The sequence below is a fragment of the Tyto alba genome, unplaced genomic scaffold (assembly GCF_018691265.1).
Source record: "Tyto alba isolate M040663 unplaced genomic scaffold, T.alba_DEE_v4.0 Super-Scaffold_28, whole genome shotgun sequence".
Taxonomy (NCBI): Eukaryota; Metazoa; Chordata; class Aves; order Strigiformes; family Tytonidae; genus Tyto; species Tyto alba.
In genome coordinates, this window is record NW_024881302.1 from 14,972,100 (window position 1) to 14,998,158 (window position 26,059).

At 35.9% G+C, this 26,059-nt stretch overlaps 1 protein-coding gene across 29 annotated transcripts in view; it reads right to left on the reverse strand.

Moving 5' to 3' along the window:
* Window positions 1–26,059, reverse strand: part of RBFOX1 (RNA binding fox-1 homolog 1) — a 1,320,820-nt gene that overhangs the window by 124,918 nt on the left and 1,169,843 nt on the right. For 28 of the 29 annotated variants that reach the window (XM_042798374.1, XM_042798373.1, XM_032983544.2 and 25 more), the window contains one exon: window positions 20,342–20,584. In XM_042798374.1, the coding sequence (XP_042654308.1) occupies window positions 20,342–20,584 (243 nt within the window). Of the gene's footprint in view, window positions 1–20,341; window positions 20,585–24,816; window positions 24,877–26,059 lie in introns of those variants that run through there. The other variant, XM_032983550.2, reaches the window with a different exon arrangement.

The window sequence follows — 26,059 nt, forward strand, 5'->3', positions numbered from 1 at the left end:
TCTTACTCTTCCCCGATTAGAATGTCATGTGAACATTTCAGCTGAAAGAAAATGAATTGCGAGCTAAAGATGAGCAGTTCTGTCTCACCTGACTTACTCATGTGAAGAGCCTCTAATAGACAATGTGGGGTGCATGCATTAAATTAGAAACCACGCCATTGGTTTTTTTCAAATTTCCTTTAAATAAAAAGGAAGAAGAAAAGGTTAATTACGTTCCCCCATGCAATTCTATTAAGAATATCCACAACTACTGTAGCATGAGCAGGCTATTAAATTAAAAAAAAAAAAAAAAAAAAAAAAAAAAAAAAAGAGGCGGCACTATTGAAATCGACAGCTAGTCAATCAGAATGACTGAATAGCTATGGCTGCCTTAATGTAATGCAGACTCTGAGAACATTATAGCAAAAAAACCCATAACAAACAAAATAAACAAAGTTTCTGCCCAGAGGTATGACACAGAAAGCCTCATAACCTAATATACAAGTATGAGTTGGTAACATATAATACTTCTTTGTGTTATCATCAAAATCCTGTATTTTGTAATATGAAGCATCATTTGACAATATGAGTTATATATCTGTAACTTGATATATTGGCCCACTGTGGTTTTGTTATTTGGATTTCTAGCTTGACCATTTGTCCGAAAACAAAATAAACCTTCTTAAAATTTGTTAAGAAATACATTATTTTCAGAGACATTAGAGGCTTTTACTAGATGCATACTTCACTTTCTGTTCTCTCACAGGTATTCTGTGCTAATTCTGTCAGAGCAGAAACTTCTCACAGTGCTCTGCAAATTTAGATATGGTCTTAAACTAAAAATAATAATCTATAGAGATTTACTGAAGATATATTTGCACAATCCAAACTCTATCAACTTTTAAACTGTATCTTAAGAAGAACAGAATGTGTTGATTTTCAACATCTAAAAGTACCAATAGAAAAGATGAATATACTTATATCAAATATCTTGCTGTAGACATTTTTCTTAATTCCTCAAAACTATTTAATATCCTCCATATACAGGTGTACTTCATTGTGAGAATAAATGGAAAGTAAAATACTTCTTTTGTAACCAGAGAGCAGAGAAGGCTGAAAGCAAGTATCAACAGTCTGCAAATCAAAGTTTTTCATATTTGATTCCAGATTTTATTAACTGCTTCAATTTAGTCTGGCCAGGACATGGCACTTCATTGAAAAGAGTGGAACTGACTCTAAAGATTAATTACAGTAAAATTATCCTAATCTGTCATAAACTCTGATATAGGAGTAAGAGGAAGTAATTTGCTTCAGTAAAAAGCAATGATCACCAAAGCATGAAAATTAACACTTCACAGAGGTAGATATTAAATGAGAAATATTAGCTGCATCAGCATATTGGAGACAATTATAAACTGCGGAGGACTTCTAAGACTGAGAAATACTAGACTTTATTATGATAAAGTCAGTTTTACCATTCAGTAATGCTCACTTTGTGAATTTAGCACTGTATTTCTTTCTCCTCAAAAGTAAATTGCATTAGTGCTTTGCAGAATTTATACCACTTTTGTTTCCTTTATGCATTATTGCTTACTCTATCTCATGGAAACTTATTAATACACAGAAGGCAAAAAATCACTGAGTATTACTTTATTTTATTACTTGAATTAAGTACACAGACAACACCTGACGTGCTCTTCAGAAATTATATTAGACAAAAAGAGTTTTTTATCAGTTTCAGTCAGTGGGCACTTATGAGCAGATGAGAACCTTTTTTTTCTTTTACAAAGAGAAATAAATATAAAAAGGTAAGTACAACTGCACAGTGAAGATACTCTGGCTTTACGTTCTTGCATTACAGAATAAATTCAACCCAAAGATTTTATAACCACTAGCATTCATACTGAAAGGTACTAATGCATCATTATGATCTAGCAGGTTGCTCACTGTGTTTTACAGCCTTTCACACTACATTAACCTTTTGTACCTCAAGTATTTATGACCTCATAAGTAAGTATTTATCAAACTGAAAGCCCATATACAGCACTGTATTTTAGCTATCATTGTTTAGGAACATTTATAATTTCTTTTTGCCTGAATTTAAAATCACTTTGGTATACAGTCCATATTTTTAACAAAAACATTAATGCAAAGTAAAACTATTTTTCCACTATCCATGAAAATGACTACACACAAAATTACCAAAATGCCTCAAATATGGTCTCATGCCAATGTGAAAAAAGCCTTTTAATGCAAATTTTATTTTAGAATAAAATAACAACTTTTTTGAAACAGCAAAAATATTTGTTATGCTTTCTGAGATATTCAACCATGTATCATAGCAAAACAATCCATGGAAGTATTCCTGGTACAAGAATGACTGTAATTACTGAAGTCATAGATTCTCCAACTACATATCATGGTCTGTATTTAACAAAAAAACCCCACACAAAGTTTAGTAATCCAGGCAGTACATATGCTATGGTAGACGTCCCCATGCCATATGCATAGCCCTATTTAAGATAAAACCTGCAGTTGATTAATGTATTGTACAAATATTGCACAAACACAGAGTTGCTTGTAAATATTTTCCCTGGCAAATCAGTATGAAATGTGAGGTATTGAAACCTACCATAAGCAAGGCAAAACTGTAAGCTTGCAAACATTCTCATAAAATTTATGGCTAACAAACACCACTGCATAAGCTGAGCGTATCTCCAAGAAAAACAACGCCTGTCTAAACCTGTCATTTCTTTGCTCTCTATCAGGGGTGTGTGGCAGGGTAAGGCATTATCCTCCTATCCACAGCACCTGAGCGATGGCAAAAAGAAAAAAAGAGGGGAAAAAAAGGAACCAAACAAAAAAACACAGAAAAAAAGGAAAGGAAGACCATAGGGAAAAATGCCACAGGAAGGGAAAAGTGTATCTGCTGCTCTGTTACCGTCTTCTGCACACTTATGCAGGGATAATGGTTGAAAGAACAAGAATTCAATTACAACCTATGAGGGATTTCTGCTTGTTGATAATCATACCGATATACGGATTATTATTGGCCTTGTCTCCAGTATTTATTGCAGGAAAAAACCCCAAACATAAATACCTTTGTTACAGATGGAAGAGATTAAAGAGTTACTGAGATGCTTTACTTTCTATAGTGCCCTCCTCCAATAAGATGCTGCCAGTTGACCCCCCTCACCTGTCATCCTCCTTTTCCATATTGTGATATCACGTCACCCTTCTTGCAGCTTTCTCAAGTGTAGGTTTTAAACTCAACAACACAGTAAATCCAAGGCCAGTTTTTAGTCTCCCTCCCTCAACAGCCACAGGTCCCTGTATTTATTTGTAAAGCTAAATAACACAGCAGACACCTTCAGATTTAGCATGCTACAGGGAGTTTTAGACCCTTGTCATCTGACCTTTGCCATGATCCTGGCAGCAGTCATGTTCCTCTCATCATTTCATGTCCCATCTTTGACTCCTCAATCCCATTCCTCTGTGGAAGAGCTGGAAACTATGCCAAAGCAAAGGAGCAGATGCATCTTGTCATTGTGTGTGGTAGCATCTCATCACATATCCCAAGGAGGGGATGCAGTTGAATGAAGACATGTTAACTTCATATAGTCTGCATGGTATGTCTGAAAGTTAAACTAAGCTGCAGAGCTTTGCCTTTATTTAAAAAAGGATATATAATTGCCAAGTAACAGAGTATCTTACCAACTTTTTTTCTTATTCATACACATGAAACATAGCATTCACACAAAACAAGCTGAGACTGTGACCTGTGCAACACTCAATGCTCTAAAAGCACACCTCTGTTCAAAATGAAATTCAGCAAGAGCATTGTTATTATGGGAAAAAGACTATCTCTTAGTCTAGACATCTGGGCTCAGGACATCCAGCTTCTGCAATCTATTTTGTCACAGATTTGCCTCTGGCAAGTTATTTAAACTACTTGCACCCTAGTTCCTCCTCTGCAAAAGTGGAAAAAACAATAATTGTAATTCAGCAATATCTTACAAAATGGTCACGAGGATGAAATCAATCTTTTCATTAGATGCTTGGAAAGGATCATCCTCTAACCTCAACAAGAAAGAAATAATCACACTAGATTAAAGCCGTAACGTCCCATCACAGAAATATCTCAGTCTTATAGTCCACTCCCAAATCTAAAGAACTCTTGATTATAAAGAAATACCTTTAACATTTGAGGTCACAAGCTTGTAAGATCTCTATCTCAAACTGCTCTGCCCTAACCCATAAGAGTGGTAGGAAAAACAATTCAACTTCCCGCATGTAAGGAATCATAACCTGGTAAAATGACAGAAAAGTTAGAGAAAACAAAGAAGGGTCACCTTGCATTCAAAATCAGATTAGACCAGCCCTATAATGCACCAATAGATTGCCTTGTGCCCTCACAAGCTGCTACTAATATAAACTCCTTAGTCCCTCAGATGCACCAAAGCAGACAACACATTCTGGTCCTAAGGCAGTAACACAACATGTCATACATCCTCCTTCAGTCACTGTGACATCCCTATGAGGACAAAAAAAACACAGTAAGATTTCAGAACATTGGTTACATCTCTGTGACAAGGTAATTCATCAGCACCAACAAGCTTGTCCAGTGCAACACCGAACCCCCATGTTATATTCCTGCAGCATTAACACCAGCCTCAGACATTTTGTGTATTTCCCACTCAGCCTTCACTATACAGAAGAGTGCACAGCGAATTCATGACTAGAGAGTTGAAACTGAAGCAAACAAAGGAAAAAATACCTCTTCAAGCCGTCATAGCACTCAAAGCTCTTTGTGATTAAACTGGCTTAAATGTTCACTAAGGTATTATTTTCACAAACCTTATCAGAAGATGATCAAGGTACAAAGGTATTTTAGCAAAATTTTTAGCAACAAATTTATCACCTGGGTCCTATTCAATTTGCCAAAGAGCCCACCCATAAATACTGTAAATAATGTTTGGCATGAATATCTACTCTTACTGAAAACTACTGAGCAAATACTGCATTTGATTACCACATCTGATCAGCAGGGCAAGGTGTCATAAAGTATTTCCAAAGGATTAATAATTTCAACTAAATCTCAGGGATTTCCTAGTTAATTCAATTACTTCACCTGAAAAGTATAATCAAGAACAATTCCTTGTAGTAAATGCACCGTTGGTTGCAGGGGCAACAAACTTTGACATGCATACCACCAGCCAGCCTCATTCCCCTCTTTTCAGTCCCAGAATCAAGAACATACACCTGAGGGCAACACAGCTTTCCAGAAAAGAAAGGAGTATGCTCGCAATGCTCATTAAACTGTAAATTGTAAAACAGACTCAGGTCTAGTCTCAACTCAGATGATTACTCTGATACCTGTGGAATGATTATACTATACATGCAGTAACTTTCCTAAAAATGTCTTAAGTAATAATGAGTAACTCTATGCTGAATCAGAAACTCTCCTTTTACTTGTAATAAAGACAAAATACAATTCTTCATGGAAAGAAATAGACAGACAGATGAAAACACCAAACTTGAATACCTGAATTCCTTTCTCTCCACTGAAGGCAAAAGGCTTAAAAGCATAGGATACAGTAAGCTCAATTAAAATAAAAAATACCAGGCTCCATAAATTATGCCAGCTAGCTGGTTCAAAATTTAGCAGGTCTAAATGATCAGTATCTGAAATACATCAAATCACCACATCAAATCAATAATTCAATTAATTAGAAAGCTACTCAAATTTGGGCCAAAGTGTTTACGTTAGGGAAACTGGAGATACTGAGACTAGATTCAGTTTGCTACTGGAAAAGATTGTCTATAGAGATATTAAACAGCTAGTGATGGCAGAAAGCAATTTTATATAGTGGGTGGCCAGGACATACATGATTAGTAGGGCCACCACATTTCTCAGTCAGAAACGTGACATACAAAATAACTTCTCTTTACTATAAACAAGACTTGTACACATGCATAGTTAAGTTTATTAACATCATCTATATCACCTAGCACACAGTGCTGCTGCATTTCTAGGCATGTGCATTCTTACAGTATATTTGGGAATCTTAACTTTGAAAAACCCCAGACAAATACCTCAAGTTCTCAAACTGCATCTGGATAAAAGTTCCTGGAAGAAAAATCAGATGTATTGGGCTAAGGTGAACATATGGGAGCCTGAGCTATAGTAAATTTTCTGTCCTGAAAGCACGTATTTGAAATTAATGCCGCCACCACCACCACCACCATCCCCCCCAAAAAAACCCACACCTGTGTTGAAAACAGAAGTATATCTTGCTGTAACAATAATAATAAAAAGAGAAAAACCTTGTCTCTTTCCATTAAAAAGCGCAGAACAGAATCAGTGATCCAGACACTAGTACCTTTGATTGAATATGTTTTGTCTATAAAACACAGTAGAAACTTTGGAAAGTTGACTTTGCTGTACATGCAAAAAGAGAAGTAACATAGGAAATGGCTGCAGGTTTCTTTCAAGAGAGAACAGAGAGATAAAAGGAATGGATCTGCAACACTTTGAACTCAGTGGTGGAAAAAAAGTAAAGAGGATGCCTAGCCCAAAAATGAGAGGAAGAAAATTCTAAAATTGGAAATACTTGCTGGAGACAGGAAGAAGCCAGTAGCAAGATTTTATGCTGGTGTGAAAGTGCTTTTATTGCATGCGTGAGCCATTTCACAAGTACATACACTACCAAGTCTGTATGTTAACTTCAGCAATTTTACAATGAGTGGAGCCTGCAATGTTCCAAAGCTTTACAACTACAAGTATATGCTCAAGATTACCTTCAAAACAAAATTTAAATAACCCTAATGGTATCCAAGATTCAACATCTTTGTGCATAGAGCAAGTACTGACATTTCAGCACAAGCTTGATGTCTCAATTAATGCATACAACTCAAATAAAACGTCACCCATCATCTTGTACTAAAGGCAAAATCTTATAATGCAAGTGTATTCAAACACAACTATTCAGCAGTTCTGCATAAACTCAGGACCCCACTACACAGGTACCTATTCCTGAATCTAATAACTATTTAAGCGGTCCTATTTGACTACTATGAAAACCAGTACACAATCGTTTCTGTTATAAGTGTTTGCAGGACGTATCTTTGAGACTAAAACCATATATTTTTAAATCACTGAAGTACTGTGTGCCAAGGTACAAATTTACTGGGATACAGTATCACACCCTTATGATTATCAAACAAAGTTCATGCATTACAAATGATACAGTGTCTAGCTTACAAACATGTTTACTCCTCCAACCTTTAAATTTTTTGATTTTGTAAATCAGAAAGAAATTTTAAAAACCCAGGAATTTAAGCAAGCTTTCTAAAAAACACAGCAAATGTAATGTATTTTAAGCTCATCTCTTTAAGGGATTACTTTAAAAGTAAAGTTTTCCAGTTTGCTTAAAACCTACCTTCTTATCTGATTTTTAGTTCTCTTTTGTAGACCTCACTTTTTAACACCATTTAATACTTTTTTTCACAAACACATTGTCAAAACTAGAATACATTCTGTATTAAAAAGAGAAAAAGTGACATTCATACAGCAACAACAATGCTCCACTATTTCCACTATTTCTGCTTCTCCAGGTTAGGACAGTTTTCCACTTGTCCCTGTCAGGTTTTTTTTGTTTTTGTTTGGTTTTTGTTTGTTTGTTTGGTTGGTTGGTTTTTGTTGTTTGTTTGTTTGTTTTTTTAAAAAAAAGCTTGGAATCTGTTTCATGACATTTCATAACACTTGAAAACTATCTAAGAAAGGAAATGAAGGAGATGGAATGTGTCCACAAGAAACCATTATTTCTCAGCACACTTAGGACCAAAAGAATAAAGACTCTGAGCAAACAGGCAACAGAATTCCTATATTTGTAAGTAAACGTGAGTTAAAAGCAAATTTCTCTGGCCTGAACTAATAATTTTTCCTCGACATCAGTGAAAAATCACAGAATTTCTTTTTGCATAAAATTTCATGTTAAGATCAATACTTCCAATATTTTAAGTAAATTGACATTTTCTAATTATATTTTTGGCAATAAATCTCTTTAAATAAGGGCAGCAACAAGATAATATTTTTCTTAATATGTTCATATTACAAGATATCATGGCAAAATTAGGTGCCGCAGCATTATTATAACTTGAAAAGAGTAAATTCACATAGTTTCCATTCAGTTCTGTAGACATCTCTTATCTCAAAGAGTATGTGCTTATAACCCACAAGATCTTTTATTAACTGAAGCTAGCCCCACAGAAGCTTCATCTGCAAACACTAATTAGCACTGACAGACTTAGATCTTTCTGGATAGCTGGGTGCTCATGCCTGCAGCATGTTGCAGTGTTGGTACACATATTGTTTTGAAATCAAGTATTTAGATACTACTCTGGAACAGCTGGAACTTATGTGAATCCTTATTAAATTAAATAGATGACATCTTTTGATGCACTTTTTATAATAGCAACAAAAAACCACAGGCTTAGAAAAGACTCGATGATTTTAATCATGCTTATTTCTTCTCTTTTGATTGAATCAGAAGGCATTCTGCTCCCTTTTTTTTTTTTTTTTTTTTTAAATTTTATTCTCTGATTTATAAAAGGATTTTAATTATGATCCAAAGAGAAAAAGCACAGCAAGAGAAACCCTCCATTCGTATTTTTCAAGGTATATGGAAGCTGGGAGGCAGTGGCAGTCTATAACAGAATCTGCAATCAGTCAATATATAAAGATTAAGATGTCCTCAATGGGAAACAATCTTGGAAGTCCTCTGTTGCATCGATAGAGGGTTTCATGGTCTTTGCCTATGGTACCTGGAGGTGTTGTTAGGCCTCGTGGCAGAGGCTGATGAGAAGCTGCCACACTGGCCATCTTTAATCCCTTCCTCCTCACAAGCATTTTTACAAAACTGATTGCTGCAGCTGTGAAAGACCTGGAAAGAACTTGTACACTCTCCTGCCCTTCAGAGATGGGCTTTAGACAGGCGTCTCAGACTTTGTATACTGGGATAAAACTCTAACCGGTGTTGAGAGGCAGCTCCCAGAAGGGAAGAGAAGATCAGTGGCGGTGGCAACTGTTTCAACGCGTGAGATTTGAAGAGGTTTCTGCTAGAAAAGCAAATGCAGAAAGCTCCTTTAAGCAAGAGTAGATGTCCTAAGGGGTCTCTCTTAGAAAGCCGTTGAGAGGCTTTTCAAACTCAAAAAGAAAAAAAGGCAGCACAATATGATGATACTACAATACAACTAAGTGGGATGCCATCTGAAAAAGCATCTAGAAGAAGCAAGATGCAGTAATCTAGATACACTAATAGCAGAGAATGCATGTACGCTCTTCACATCAACTATATATTCCCTTCTCAACATATTCTCTCCATGCCACATTAAAATGAATGGTATCTGACCTTGTAACTCCTATTGGGGGGGGAAATGAAAGTAAACCACTAGATAATTTTGGAATGGGCAAAGACTGGGAAGAAACAGGAAGTAGAGACAAAGCTGGCATAAGGAAAAACAACATAAAAGGAAAATCAGAGGAAGATTATAAAAAGAGAATGAAGTGTAAACATGAAAAGGAAGACAAAACAACTAAAACATACACAGTGATTAAAAGCAGGCAAGAAGCAAGCAAAAGGAGAGACAGGTTTTGTATTTATGCAATTCCTTTTAAAAAATTAGCATTTTTTTAATTTATATATATAAAACTTTCTCAATATATTATGAAATATTTACCCTCTGTCCCTACAGTGACAACAAAGTAACTAAATGTTCACTTTTAATCACATAAGTAAAAAGCACAAAGCACATGGCAACTCCTCATATCTTAAAAAAAAAATAAAAATCCTCCAATAAGATCAAGTTATAGTTTAGTCAGCTGACACTACCTTTTTTGAAGTAAACAGTTGCTTTTACATGTCAACATGAAAGAACCTCCATTTCATACAGAGCAAGGTTTCTCACAAAGAGAAGCAGAACAGGGGTTTTGCTTTTGCTGTGGGAGAAACACATGTTTTGGTAGAGGCATTCCACTGTAAATGCATGTTTTAATAAATTAACAAATGTGTACATTATTTTAAATAGTGTCTAGCTACAAGATTCACTGTAAAGTATAAACTCTCCTAAATGGGACCAAAATCTATCACAGCAAAAGTAAATTTAGTTTTAAGAGTAACTGAATTTTTAAAATATACTGATCTGTGCATGTATTATTATTCTACTTTATTGATGTTATAAATATATTTTAAAGCATTTTGGTTTTAATACAAATCAGAAAAGCATAGTAATAAGAATAATAAGGAATAGTTTTCTTTAAACAGTGATGTTCATATTAAAATCAAAAAATTATATACTAAGACATTCAGATTCACTAAGGCCACTATCTTATGTTTCTATTAATAATCATAAGTTACCTGCAGTTTACAGTACAAAGCTATGCATGCTTTTATGACCAAAGTCCAGCTCCTCTAGCCTAATGGCCTGAATGGACCTCCTAGCTGCATTCTTTTCTTCTAGTAGAACTAGAACAGAAAACAACCCATTATTCTGGTCTTCCTCAAATTGTAACAAGTATCTCAACATATAGATTACTGCTTCCATGCCACATTTTTGTAAAGCAATTTCCATATATACATACATATAGGTAGGGTTAATTTAAGACAGAACAAACCCAGGTTACTCTCTTATCCTTTCACCTGGAATTTCTACCCATTTCTACAATTCATTAATAAATTATTGGCCACTTAATATCTAGATCTGGGCAATTCAAAATGACCACCCCAATCTTTCTGCATATCACACAAAGAAGAAATAGACCACAATGTGTGTCATAGACTATTAGCTCAGTCTAACTCCTTTTCTGGTAAAGTCTGAAAGGAAGAACATGTAACCGTTTCCTGAATGCATATCTAGTCAATAAGAAAATGGTCTTCTGTTTACTTGTGCCCGTGATATGTATTACACCCTGTCACATCACTGGTAGACCATAAAACAGCTTTAAACTTACAGATGGATTCACCTGCTTGCAGGTTAAACCAAGACAGATCAACGTGCATCACTACTGTCTTTCTAATATTGATGGATAGCAAAGTTAAATGTTTCAATCAAGTCACTCGTTCATACTGACCCTAGAAGGGGAACAGATTATGCAGGTAGAAATGGTAAGTAAGACCACACAAGAGTAACATTTAATTAAAGTAATTCTGTGGGTAGGTAGGTGGGTGTGTGGGAAAGCTGAAGAGACAGATGTGTGGGAGAGCAATGGAAACTTGAGAGTATAAACAGGATTTGAAAAAAATATTTTCAGGGTTGGCTTGGGAGCTAATAAGCCACTAAGCCACCCTCAACTGAGATCCACTTGTATTCATTCTGGAGAGTAAGTTTAGCTCTTGCGTAACCCTGGGCAAAGACTGCTGTATTAATGGGAATTCAGCCTTATGATTTAAAGAAGAAGAGAGCCTATCTGAATGGTCTTCATAGCTTTTAACTACAAACCTTGCTAGTTTTCCATCTACCTGTGCTACCTGACCATTCTGACATCTCTAATGGAGAGCCAGTTTCTTGTAAGCAAAGATTTAAGGATGTTGACGATTCATCAAGAAGTTACAAACATATTCTCCTCATGCCAATGTAAATAGTACTCCGGGCAACATACAAGTTTATATTGTAATTACAAAGAGTTGGCAAAGGGAGGAATAGACAACTTCTGATAAAGTTGCAAACCATTAACTACCATTTGCATACCAATTAAAAGAGAACGGAAAACATCCCTAGTCTTACCTAACATAGCACAGCCACTCCTGAATTTAGTGAAAATGAGAGCTAGTTCTCACCACAAAAAATCCATGCCACACCCCACCCCTCAACACCCCCCACCCCTCTCCCTGTAAGGATCAATTTTAATTATCATGTTATAATGTGAAGCAAAGGTGCAGAAGGTCAAATACAAAGTAAGTTGTAATTAGCTATTTCATCATACCAAGATCCCCTTTGGAATTTATGCTCTGTTTATTCAGCAAAAGGTGCAACAAATGTTTTAATGTTTTTCTCAATACATCAGAACCTGAAGCACAGCTAAAGCATTTGGATGCCATGGCTACTTAGATTGCATAGAGGGAAGAAAAAGTCAATAAAGTAACATGTAAAAGAATTGGTGTGGAGAAGTAAAGAGCCCAAGAGACAATACAAAGTACAAGAAAACTAAAAAAAACCAAAAAAAAACAAAAAAACAAACAAACTTATTGTTAACTCTTTCAGGGCCAAGAAGGAATAAAATCTTGAATTGTTTAATTGGTCAATTAAATTTGGCAGATTAGAAATTAATTGGCAAGGTTTTTTAGAAGAAACTTTTCAAGTTAGAGTAATATGATTATATTTCTGAATGACAGTGTGATTGAAAAGACTTCTGAAATACTTTGTACTTTAAATCTGCCTTAGAGTTGGCTGGAACTACCTGTTCGAGGATTATAAAAACTGTTAGTCTGCCCCACAATGAACATCCAGATGGGTATTCAATGGCATTTAGCTCATCTATTTGAGCAAACATGACTAGAGATGACAGAGCATTATTGCTCCCTTTATTCAGGGGTGAGGTTTTCTGGTTTGGGGGAGGATCTTCCGCTTTATTACTTTCACCAGTTTCAAGCATTCAAAATCACGAAAAGGTAAAATCACAGTATTTCCAAAAAACCCAGAATAATAATTTTTATGATTCAATATCACATTTGCAATCCTTTCCCACAATGAGAATCAACAGGAAAAAGAAGCTGAGGTGATACCTAAATCACAAGGACTGGTTATTGCAATTTCAGAACACCAGACATGCTGATAGGCATGCAGTGGCACAATTAGCTGGCAGAGCAGCAACTGCTCTCCTCACACCGGACACCCACTCACAGAATGACAAGCACTTTCTGGGAGCAAAGCCTAAATTAACCCAGCAACACAAGAAAAAAAAAAGGTGGTTATCTTCTTAACAAGCAAAACAACTAAGTATGCAAACAGGCACTTTATAAAGAGTATCAGAGAAAACAGTCAGTTTACAGTTCTGTGTGTCCTTGAGAAGAATCTATTTTAGAGCATGCACCAACACATACAGCTGCTCAAGTGAGCAGTTTGTTCCTGCTAGTCTTTAGCATAGGTGAAGAAATACACATGGGGCACAGTCACGAAGTTTACACAAAGGGCTCTCAGCGAGGAAGCCTCTCAGAAGTAATAATGCCTATGATCAGAAGTCATTACCGTGCCTCACCAAAGTAGCACAGCATTATGTTATCTATTTGGAATGTCAGTTTTGATCTCTTCACTATAGAGTAGGAGCTGGACCAGGCTGCTTGCTTCTGCAGCTCTGAAGCACTCAGGGTCTTGAAAAAAGCTCCTTGAAATATTTTCTTCAAGTAGCAGTTGGGACCAGATACAATAGGTTGTATAAATGAAATAGCATACCATGCTGATACAATAGCCTGCACCCGCAGGGTATGATTTACATGAATAAACACTGCTGTAACAATTGTTAAAGTATTATCAACTGTCTAGCATGCTGGTGGCAAACATCTATAGACAAAAATATGGAATTGAAATAGAATAAAAACCGGGTCATTGGTAGCAGTTGGGAATAAAAAATATCCACGGGGAAATCTGACTTGCAAGACAGGTGAAAAAGGGGACCACAGTCCTCTGCATGCCACTATTTAGAGAACTGATTGACGTGGTTATCTGCACAGTAATTCTGCGCTGCATGCTTTCCAGACAGAGCTGCACACAGAGGCAAGCTAGTCACTTATTCTTCCCAAGCGACAAGAGGCAGTTCCAGGATGTGCATTCCAGGTGCACTCTGAAAACCTGATAGGCAAAAGCAGAATATTCAGAGACAAGAACACCAGCTGTGCCCAGCAGCACTGAAAAGTGTCCCACTCACTGTGCATCTACTTAGTATGTTGGACCTCAAGGAAGTTTACCTCAAGGCTAACAAGCACAACCACAGTTACATGATGAACCAGCAAATTACAGAGAAATGTGTTTTAAACCTCCCTACTTCCATGACACACTGTTGTAAGAAGAACTGAAGGACACCTGTAAACCCAGTAGGGGTAGAGCCCACTGTTTAATAGGGAATAGAATTTTTTGAAACAGCTAATGTATTCCACACCCTCAGGAGATGGATAGACCAGGAATAAAATAGGAGAGAAGGAGAAGAAGAACTAAGCATCAGGGAGAAAAGAAAGGGTGAAAAAAAAATCGTTTATGACAATAACTTACATGAAGAACAGAGCAGGAGAAAGAACTAATAAAAACCAGAAATATGCTGCAGAGAACTGTAGTAACAATCTGCCCACCTGCAGGCTTAGACAATGTATTAGAACACTTTACTATAAATGCTTGCTACTGTCACTTTTCTGACCCACATTTAAAAATGCAGTAGAGAAATTGGTATCAAAACAAAAAACAAACAAACAAAAGACACTAACAAAAAACCCCCAACAAATCAACAAAGGTATATCTTCTTCCTCAAACAACCAAGTTCAACGCGGTAAATAATTTTTCAGTCCAGAGTATCACTAAGCCTTTCCAAATACTTAAATGAAGAAATGGCCTCTGCAACATGATTAAAGAATGCACAAATCTGGACATAAATAACACCAAAAAAAGAAAACTTCAAACTTACAAACCATTAGAACTCAAAGTTTATACAAAAATTTAAGGTAAAGCAGGGCAACAGTAACAACAGACATCTAGTGTCTAACATATCAATTATTTTTACACAGAAGAGGACCAAGTTCAGTGGATGCCACAGGAGGAATATTGTTAGTAACCAAACTGAAATTTAGTCGTAACAGTGAAATTACATGAAAAATATCTCATCATCTTCAGTGATCAGAGACAACTCACACCTCTGTGCTACATGCCTTCTAAAGGACTCCAGCTGCACCACATCCCCCAGTGCCATGCCCATGTATTGATTCAGAAACACCTTTGGCAGAAAAGCACTATGTACTGAATCACCAGCGCTCCCCCAACTGCATTTTCCCTCAAGGACTCCTATCCAAGCACACAACTTATCAAGGTTTTTCAGCTTGTGAAACCTGGTGAAGTCACAGTCCAAGGCAGAAAGACTGCACAATGACCTCAGATTTTCTCTAATGCAAAAGCAGAATTAAGTTCAGAGCAGAATATTTTTTATATACGCACACATACATAAGACACAGAGCATTATTAGAAACTCAGTTTTTACTGTACCATAATATTTACTTCCATTATTAGTATAACACACTTAGAATAGGAAACATTAGAGAGACATTTACTTTACTATTATCTGCTTTCTTACACATGCCCAGTTAATGCCCTTTGTATTTACAAACTCATCTCCCACTAACATCCACAGTTGTGCGTGAAAAGCCACAAGCAAAAATTGAACAAGTTTCACTCTTGGAATTATATATGTACAACATGTTTGCATATACATGTATGTACACAAGTAAAAGGAGATTTCTTATTTCATAAAATGATCAACTGTCTTACTTAAAAATACTTTAAAATACGTCACTACTTAACACTCAAAACCACTCTGCAAAATCATCAGACATGTTACTTTCACCATAACTTTGTAACACACTTATCATTGATCCATCCTTTTTGAAAGATGCCATTTACTATTTTTCTTAATGACTAAAAGCACGTGTGATGCTATCCAACTCCAAAAGTCTACCAGCACTTAAATAACTCAGTACTGGATGAGTATTGATTATGCATATACTAAGATGGACTACTTCCTTGATTAAAGTTAAACAAACATATTGAACGAAAAAGATGAAAACCATATTATTCAGACAAGAGTCAAAGTAACTTTTGACAGTATTTTATTACCTACAGACTACCTTATATTTGGTCAGCTAAATCATCCTGTCGTTAAACATTTACTTCCCTTTCATCCTGTACATTTTCTCCTGTTTCACAGCATCAAAATACAAAGTTAGCAATCCCTACACATACAGTCTAAGCACCTCTTTTGTGCAAAATTTACCCTAACAGAGGAGTTGTACACTATTTTATCAAAAGAATAGATGAAAAATTTTCACTAGGCAATACATCTTCTGTAAGTACAAGACCATTTCTAATCCCACATCTTCACTGCTAAATGAATGTCCATTACATTATATTGGAATCAGGTATGTATAACATGCAGAAAAGTAAAATCTTAACAATATTGGAACATTCCATACTCCTTAATTGCAAGTTTTCAAGTGCTTGTTAGTCAATTTGAGCAAAAGCAAGCAAGAAAAATGATCCTTCTTAACCAAAAAGAACTTTGGAATTAAACTAAGAGAGAAGTGAATGGAATGGCATGCTTTTTGACAGGGTAGATGCCCAAGCCACTTGGAAGTCCACAGAAAGTCAGTGCTACAAATGACAAAAGATACCGAAAGTATTATGTTCAGATATTATGTGTGTTCTCTGGAGAAGCTCAAGGTATGGAAGGGTTAGTGCACTGTTTTGTTATAAAAGTAAATTCCAAGAGGGAAAAAAGGATCCCTTCCTGTTATATTCTCAACAAAATACTTCTGTTTTAATCAAAGAAAAGCATACGTTCTCTTCTGATCAGATTTGTCTGCTTTCATAGCATGTAGAAAACACTGTCTATTCTGCAAAGCTGTATTCACTCATGTCCCGCATCCACTCAAAGCTGTTTTCAAGCACTGTCATTTTGGATTGGTAGTATTTCACACCCCTTTTGAAAGGCTTTGAATAACCAAAGATAACACAGGTAACCTTGATTAGAGACTGTAGATTCTACTCATATGGAAATCAAGTCTATAGTCTTTCTATATTAATAGTACTCTCCTGTGCTCAGAATTGCCAACGTGTAACAAAACTGATGATTGGAATCTCGTTCAATTTGCAGCAAATGGGGATACTGACAGTGGTTCCAGCTGGGCCAGGATCACACTCGGTGTTGCAGTAAAGGATTCAAGAGAAGTTGCATGGAACCTTTTTATTTTTATCTTTATTATTTATATCTTTATTGGGGTTTAAATTGCACTAGACTCAGTGTGAGCTCTAGCTTTCCAGACAAAAAGAAAGAAACCAGGACACACAGAGAAAGACAGGCTATGTGTTTAGCCTAAGCATGGATTAAGTCCTTCATGGATGAGGTTAAGTCACTTCTGGTAGCAGTTCTACAAATTAGGTAGTTGTCCTGCAGTTTATTAGCTTCATATTTCAAAGTGTTAGGATCCATTTTAGCAGTATATCCAGATTCACATGTACATAAATATGCACGTGAATAAGAAAATTTAAAAATTGGTCCTGCCTCCAATAGCTTGTCTAATCTGCATTAATCACAACAGTATTATTTTTTGAATGATTGGTCAATTGATTATTCTTCTTTTATATGCATATAATAGAGCTTATTGAAAAGAAACTATGTAAAATATGGGAACCTACCAAACAAATGCCACTACGTCCCCACATCAATTCCACTTAAAATTCTTTAAGATTGGAAACCAGCTATTCAGAAAGCTAGCAGGAACTGGAAAGAAACATAATTTTTTCCTTTAACAATAAAGAACACATGGAGTTACAATGTTGAGTCAGTGCTACTGAAGCTCTATTTCATAATAAAAACTTGTATTATGTACAGAGAAATGTACACAGCTGGACACTCAATAATATTACAAATCCCATGTCAAATCTGCCTGGGATCCATCTGCATATGCCTATGTCTCTACAGTGTGTTAAGTGCAATGCTAATGAGAGATAGCATAACAGATTTTAGATCTGGGTGCCCATAATTAAACTGCGCAAACAATATTTGACTGTAAATTTGTAAAACTAACTAGTGAGTAATATGTTAAATGTCAAGGCTACTTTGAACAATGTAGATCCATAGAGATACGCTTCTTGCAAACTTGTATTTTCAATGCATTGCTCTCCAGGGAGGGATAGTAGCCACAACTTTCCATATAACATTGCAATTTAGAATAAATATCTTTTTAGAATACAAAACAAAACTTTCTCCAAAATACCCTGAAGTCAAAAGTAAGGAAATCTAATTCTTTATAAACAGCATGGGAGCTACTTCAAAAAGTTACGTGCATTCCTCTGTGAGAAAGGAAACAGGAAGGCAAGAAAAGGATCCATAATAAAAAGAGCAAATAACTATCCTATATTCCTCAAATACAAAAGGTTGGTGGAATTGAAGTGTTACCCTTCAGAGAATGGAAATTCATTCCAAGTGGAACCAGAAGGGAGAAAGTGTATGACAGATAAAATATAAGTTGGATATTAGGAAGACAAAAAGGAAATAAGAAGAGAAGATAGCAAAGGATACAAAACCAAATAACAATAAAGCCTATTAGTATATTAGAAGAAGGAAACATTGAAGGGAATCATTGGATTTGCTAGAGCTGGGATTGAATAGAGCACTTGAAGAAGGTAAGGGCATTGCAAACAATCCAAATTATTTCTTTTCATCAGACTTTGCCATGGAAAATGGAAAAACACATACCTGACTTCTCTGATAGAGACTAACACTTCTTCAAACTGAAAAATCAAAAAGGGATGAGGAAACACAATAAATTGAAAGCAATAAATGATGACGGATGAGCTCATGTCCCACTCACATTGAGAGGTGTTTACCATTGATTTTAGCACTTTTACTTCAGAACTGAATGGCGAACAGACCAACAGTTTCAAAATATGAAAAGGCTGAGCTGGGCATCACAGCAGACTGCTCAGTGTGCAGCAGTGATCAAAAGAGCAAGCAAAATAGTAGAATATTAAAAGAATGAGACAGGGACAGAAGGAAAGACTGTATTTTTAGTGAATATCCAGTCTTTTCTGGACTATCCAAGCTTAGGGCTCCTGCTCTAAAGCAATGACAGTGGCATACAAAGAGATTTTGACAACAATCAAAAATTACCATGGAAAGAAATTTAGAAAGCTGGAAAGCAGCAGGAAGTTAACTTAGCAAAGAGATGAATAAGGGGGGACACTGTAGAGCTGCAAACAATACTATGAGATATGAAGAGGATGCTCTTCAACTTAAACTTTCTCACACTACTAGAACAAAGGGCCAATCAGGGCAATAAAAAGCTACCAAGTCAAAAATAAAAGGGCTGAAACATTTTATTCAATAAAGCACAAAACTGTGTAATTAATTTACAAGGACATCTCCATGATAATAGCAAGGAATATTCTTCCATGCTTTTCCTATTGCTTTTTTTTAATTTTTTCATATCCATATAAAGCAATTAGTGACATGGCAATAAACATAAACCATCAGAATTCAGAATGCATGAAACTTTTTAGGTTGGATATATGCCAGGAAAGGAAGGGGAAGTAATATGAGGTATGGAGCATGGTTGTGGCAAGGATGAGGACAGCTAGCAGAGATGTTTCAAGCACATGGTCAAATTGCAGCGTGCTCTCTGGTCTGTGCTAGATCCTACGCATGTACCCCAAGTGGTTGATGGCTCAGAAATCTGCCAGCTGTTGGTACTGGATATATTGGGTCCCAATCTAGAATTAAGACAGAAGCCCTAAACTATCAATATGTGGAATTTGTGACTTCAATCACAAAGTAGGGCCATCCAAGGACTCTCCTGCATAAATTCATGACACTTCAGAACTTCATATATAAATCAAGTAGAAAGTTTATAATTTCTGCTCTGTTGAGCACAGATCTACACACAACTTTGGTAATGGCTGCACAAACAAGCTCTCTAGAAAATACTGTATTACAGACATGCTCTTCACAATACTCATTCACACAGTGCCACAAGTAATTTTAGTACAGTATCATTCAATGAACACTTCTATCAAAATCCACTACTAAGTGTCAAAAAACAGAGGTCATTAAAAATAACAGAATGAGTCTGGTTTGGGTTCTTGCTGGGTTTTTTTGTGTTGCTTTCATTTGTTTGGATTTGGGGCTTTTGTTTGTTTGTTTGGGTTTTTGTTGTTTTTGTTTGTTTGTGTTTTATTTTGTTTGTTTGTTTGTTTTTTCCAAAACGAATGCTTACACATACTCTTTTGCAATATTTTTCCATATTGGACTTAGTCACTTTATTATATGATTCATAGTCTTGCTGTTAATCACTTTCTCTGTGTAATACTATAGAAAAGGAAACTACAGATTCTACAAAGCTCCCACACTTACTAAGAGGCTCCAAAAGTAGCTAGATTGTATTCTCCAAGTTCAATGATAAACTTTAACAGATTTTCAGCCTGGAAATGGTGAGTAATCCTAACACAAATGAAGTGCAAAACTACTAAGTGTAATGTAAGAATAAATGTTATCAATAAATACACATGTAACTTGAAACACACTGATTTAGAAATAGCTGTAACCTTGACTTACTGTGGCTGTGCCGGAGACAGTTTGTGCATTTGTGTCAGCTGCACTCTGTTCAGAGTGTGTCTGAGCAGGAGGGTACATGTTTAACGTGTGCTCTGGAACAGTGGTTTGGCCTGTGTAGTCTGGAGCTGGATGAGGATGTGGGGCTGTGTATTCTGCAGGGATACCATTCTGAGGTGGAGCAAACTGGGCTGAGGCATAAGGCTGTGCCATTGTGTCAGGAGGTGCTGTAGCTTCCTGATTACCCTGTAAAATGAAAGGAAGAAAAAGGAAAAAGAAATGTGTTGTGAGATAAAATAAGTGATGATCCTGCACATGTAACGCAGAAAACGACCATAGTACTCTGCTAAGATTGCTGGCCTGAAAAGGGCACGATAGTTGTTTCTTGAAGAGAAAATTTCTTATCTGAATTAAACCCATTTTGCTAACCCTATTAAATCTTATAATAATTAGACAAACAAATCTGCTGTTCTCTGGATAATTGTAGATTGTTCTTTAACTGGGAAAGGTCAGTGAAATCTACCTGAACTAATGCCTCAACTCAGACAATGAAGAGGGACAAAGCTCAGTTTATTCCAAAGGCTACTGAGCGCGACTGCCAACACAGAGCTCAGGTAAGGTTAGCCCATGGTCTGTGACCCATTCTGACTTACCACTTTCAGAACAATATATGCAACCTACACGCAGAGCAGGATTTGGGTGCATACTGTTAACATAACCGTATACAGAAAATATTTATATGAAATAATGCTCTGAGATATTCAGAAATTGAGGTACACTATATTGAGCAACTGCATGACACAAATGCAAAAAAAAAAAAAAAAATAGAGCCAATCAAAATGCTAAACAATTGAATCTAAAAATGCATCAGTTCAAAACCGTAAGTTAACATAAAATAAAAACTCTATATTGTATGTATCAAAGTAAATAGATTTAAGAACTTTAAAGGCTTTAAACTTGGAGACAATAGTATTTCACTGCCATAATACAGTAAGATTATACAATTAAAAACAAATGCCCTCATCTCTTTATAGATAGATCTATCTTTATGTTTGATATAAGAAAGGATAATCAAGCATGTTAATTTACCAGTTAGAGACTTCTGACTAAATGCTCTGCTCATACCAAATAATAATAATTCTAGGGGAGGAAATGTATAGAACAATTTTTCAGAATCTATATAGAAGATGTCCAAAACATGATGCTGCAGATGACATGGCATTAGAGGCCATTAATACAGGGACCATCTCAAACTCAGATGAGCTGATTTACAAGATAAAATTATCCCTTGAAATATCAAGTAATGTAAAAATGAATATCTGAGTAAAATTTAATTTATTTTTAAGATACTCTGTCATTCTTCCACGAAAGCATGTACAAGTACCTGCACAGGACTACTGTAGGGATTTTGCTTTTTTTTTGATTCATCAGTCCTTGATTTCCTAATTTCAAAATAGGCTGGATGAATAAAAGCACTTAGTACTTAAGAACATATCCAGCCAATTTCAACAAACTCAGACATCAGTACTCTGACCGGAATGGGTCCTAAACTCAAGAGCTTTTAAGAATTTGCAAAATCACAGCATGGGAATAAGCCTACATGGCAAGCTTAGAAGGGAAAATTAAATTTTCTTTTGTAAAAGACATCCAATGTGTCCTAAAAAATTAGAACTTTATATCAGCAAAGCCTCCCTAATTTTAATCCCATCTTTGCTGCTATTTTAGTGCATGGCCTTAAGCAAGTAAGTTCACATTGCTTCATTCGACCATTTTAAAAATGAACACAGTGACATTTACCTACTTCACAGGGGTAAGTCAACAAGTTTCATTTGCATATACCTAGAATCATTTCAAGGTTAATGCTGCACTGAAACTTGCCCTGTTTAAATTTCAGTGGAAGTTTAAAACTCTTGTAAATGTATAATTACACCCTCTTATATTAAAATGGCAAGGTCTCTTTCTTATTTTTTTTACCTAATATTTTCACCATTAAAAAAAATAATCTATATGAAGTAAAAACCAACAATGACTGGATTATACCAGAGACATATATTAAATTTTTAAGAAGTATTTTTAAAACTTGTGGGGGAGACAGGCAACCTTAAATTTTATAATCGACTGTTTCAGGAAGGATTTCAGCAAGTGGTAAGAATGAACAATAGCAAATCGAACTTCTGCCTATATAAGCATTTTCACTGTACTGGCTTTGAAACACAGTAGCTGGTTACTGCTGGTCCTTAAGCTATTCCTTCATGTCAGATGCTAAACATGGCATTAGAGTCAGCAGCTGTTAAAAAAGAACAAGAATAACAACAAAGGGACCAAGGGCTAATGTCCAGGTGCATTTCATCTAAAGGTTTTTATACTACCTCGAGCTCTAAACCAGATGTAGCTGAGACCCCCACTGCTTCTCATTAACATTGACAGCAGTTCCATGAGACCCTAATTAATATTCAAAGCATTCACACTTAGTGCTAATCACAGCTAATATTTAATTAAGAGGGTTGAACGTTAATATTATTTTTACCAGCAACTTCAAACTATTCACTTTTTAGATTTATCATAAAATGGCAAACTGCAGTGGCAATTCCAGCACCTTCACGTTGCTGAGACTCCTCTACATCTTTCACTAGTCTTGTTAAGCTGAAGTCTGGATCACTTATTAATGAAGTCTTGTTAATAAATAGGTAAACAACGAAGGGTCAGGGATTTGTTTGCCTTTTTTCTTAAAAAAATATAACTACTACATATTCAGGAATTTACAGCCTTGTCATTAAACAAACAAACAAAAAAAAACCCCACCATGCTTATAGTAGAAAACTGTCATGCAAGATTATCAGCCCAGGCATTGTGTGTTCATTAAATTGAGGGGGGGAAGGGAAAAAGATGGGGTGGAACACTAAAGAAATTGTACTTGCACACTCTACTGCAGGCCATAAGTTTAAAATGATAGTGACAGTAAATCTGAGTTGTTCATCTCTTAGAATCAGTGTATGCTGTATACCTTTCTAGCCTTTAAAATTAGTGTGAATATATGATTCACAATAAATTCAGTAGACACAGTATTACAATGTAGTATAAAAGCAGGTATGTATAAATATGTTCTTTACCACTTACATGGCTATCAAGTCAATAACATATTGTTTAGAATACGGATTTACACCAAGAACAACATAGTGTCAACTAACACACATTTCTATATAAATGTGGTTGATGGAAACCCCAGACTACACAATAGTCAGATACATTTTAATAGATTGTAAAGAACTGAAAATTCTTTAAATATAATACCTGAAATGTCCCTTTATTGTGCTCTTTAAAAAAAGAGTGAACTAAAATTAATAAAGGAAATAATAGATGTAATGCATTAAGTTGAAAATATGAAATGGCTATAAAAACAACATGAAATATTGATCCTAAATTAGCCTATGAACTCAGGTATTAAGAGTAATCTCAAAACTGTGGATGACAGTACACAGACATCACTTAATACAACCTAGGCATGAGAGGCTAAACAGAAGTTGTCCCTTCAGACTCCATTCCAAGTATCTTTAAGATTAAATGACCGCTTAATGCTCTCTTTGTGCATGGTTTTTAATAAAGTAGTTGTTGGCAACAAAAAGAAGAACAAAGGATGGCAGACAGTCAGGCTCTGCTAAATGTTCTGGCCCGAGTTTTAATGAAAACCACATTTCAACTGAAAAATATGCTTTACGTGGCAGTGTATAAAATCAAATTTATTGCTTTCTGGTTAAATGTTGAACTCTAAAGAACAAAAAAAGAAAGCATTCTGATCATGTAGGTAAGTGAAGTAGCTCCTATTCCATATATATTACTCCATTTGAAGAAAAGCTTGGAATTTAAAATGCTCCTGGTATCTCAGATCTCAACATGCCTTTTCAGCATCTTCAGCTCTGAAAGGATTTCATTATTAAGAAATGCATGAAAAGTGTCAAAATATAATAAAACAAGCTTGTTATGTTTGTACACAAAAGACAAAGTACAGAAAATATTACTTATGCACTGTTCCTTTTTAAAAACACATTTGCAGCATAAAAATGTGCTCAATGAAAACCTTTCTGCTTGCCTGCATTTTAAAGTCTAACTAACAGTTTATCATTTGTTTTACTCTATTTTCCGTTTGGTGCATTTTGTTTCTTTGGCGAGAGATATTTCACATTTAGAGAAAGCCTCTCATACTGTAGTTAAATGAGCCAAACTGCATCATATCCTTAGGGCACAGAAACAAAGAAGAAAAATGCAACATTACTCTGTAAACCTGCTGGTTATAAGAACAGCTCAGCCAGATATATCAAGCACAGCAGAGATACATAATCACGGCCGTAGTTTGCCCTCCTTCAGACTTAAGCAACAAAACATGTATTAGAAGTCTTGCATGCAGGGGTGCAGCTGGTTATAAGAAATGCTCTGGCTTGACTAAAATCAAGAGTTTCAAGTGAAAATAGAAGCGCAAATACCTGCTGTACCATCCTGCTCCCTTTATTCTCCATAAACTTAGCAGCTGCTCTAGTCCCAGGCCATACAGCATCTGCCCAAAGCAAGCATCAATTATGGATGAAGGCGTGTGAGCAATGTAATGTGTGCATGAGTGTGGATGATAGGGGTGTTGAAGGAGGGGGAGCTAATGCAAGCCTTACTGACCTCCCTCTCAACATCTGACTGCTCCCAAAACCTAATCCAGATGGGACGCTTTCAGTTTGCTGGGCCTCGCCCCATCAATCACAGCAGGCCACTCCTCTGTCTCCTGCTACTAGTCATAGAGTGCACCACTGAGCAGATGATTACACACAGAAGAAGAAAAAACACAGCTTGACTACATTAATAGCTGTTTAAAAAACATCAGAAATGCTACTATGTAAGATGCCAGAAGCTGAACATTTTTGTTTTAAAATTAAGACGGCTGTATTCAAAGTTACAACCCCCCCCCTAAACTTCCAGTGCTTTGGCTTTTTGATAGCGATGATATACAGGAACATGTGTGGGTTTCTCTGCAATTAATTCGTCCTACATGTGGTAGAGTTAATACCAATAAGATTTCCATTTTAAAATTGCTGAACTCCACAAGTAAACTATCAATATTGAAGTAGCCTGGTTTAGATTAAATGTACTTTATCCTGCCATACAAATGAAATATCATTTCCTTTTTTGCTTCATTTCATGACATCTCTCTTGCTTAGCAGGGGAAGTATTTCAGAAGTGCTTCCAAGGTTTAGGTCTGTGAGGCGCTTTAAGCAACCTAATGCTTCACCATTAAAGGAACTTTCCTAGATGCTCTGGAAATAAGTTTTAAAATTATTAAACTTCTTATTAAATCATATCATAAAGAAAAAAACCCACAACTTAAGAAAATATAGACAGCCCCCCAAAATACATGTTTATTGCCACTCTGTTGTGGACTGCCTACAGATGCAAAATTTCAGAAACAGGGCAGACATAGAACACGGGAATAATTCTTACAAATATTCAAATTCTAAGGGGTGGGCAGAACAGCAGATAAACAGTCATCAATTCATCATTAAACTTACATTCCAAATGAAATATATTGGATTTCTTTAATGTGGCAGTGTAATTCTTCCAGATTTGTTGCTGGCACTCCCCAATTAATAATAATAAAAGCAGCCACTTCAAATTTTTCAGAAGGAATCAGACATCCAACCACACTGGACTGATAATCATAACTGACTGACTCTGTGAGCTTTC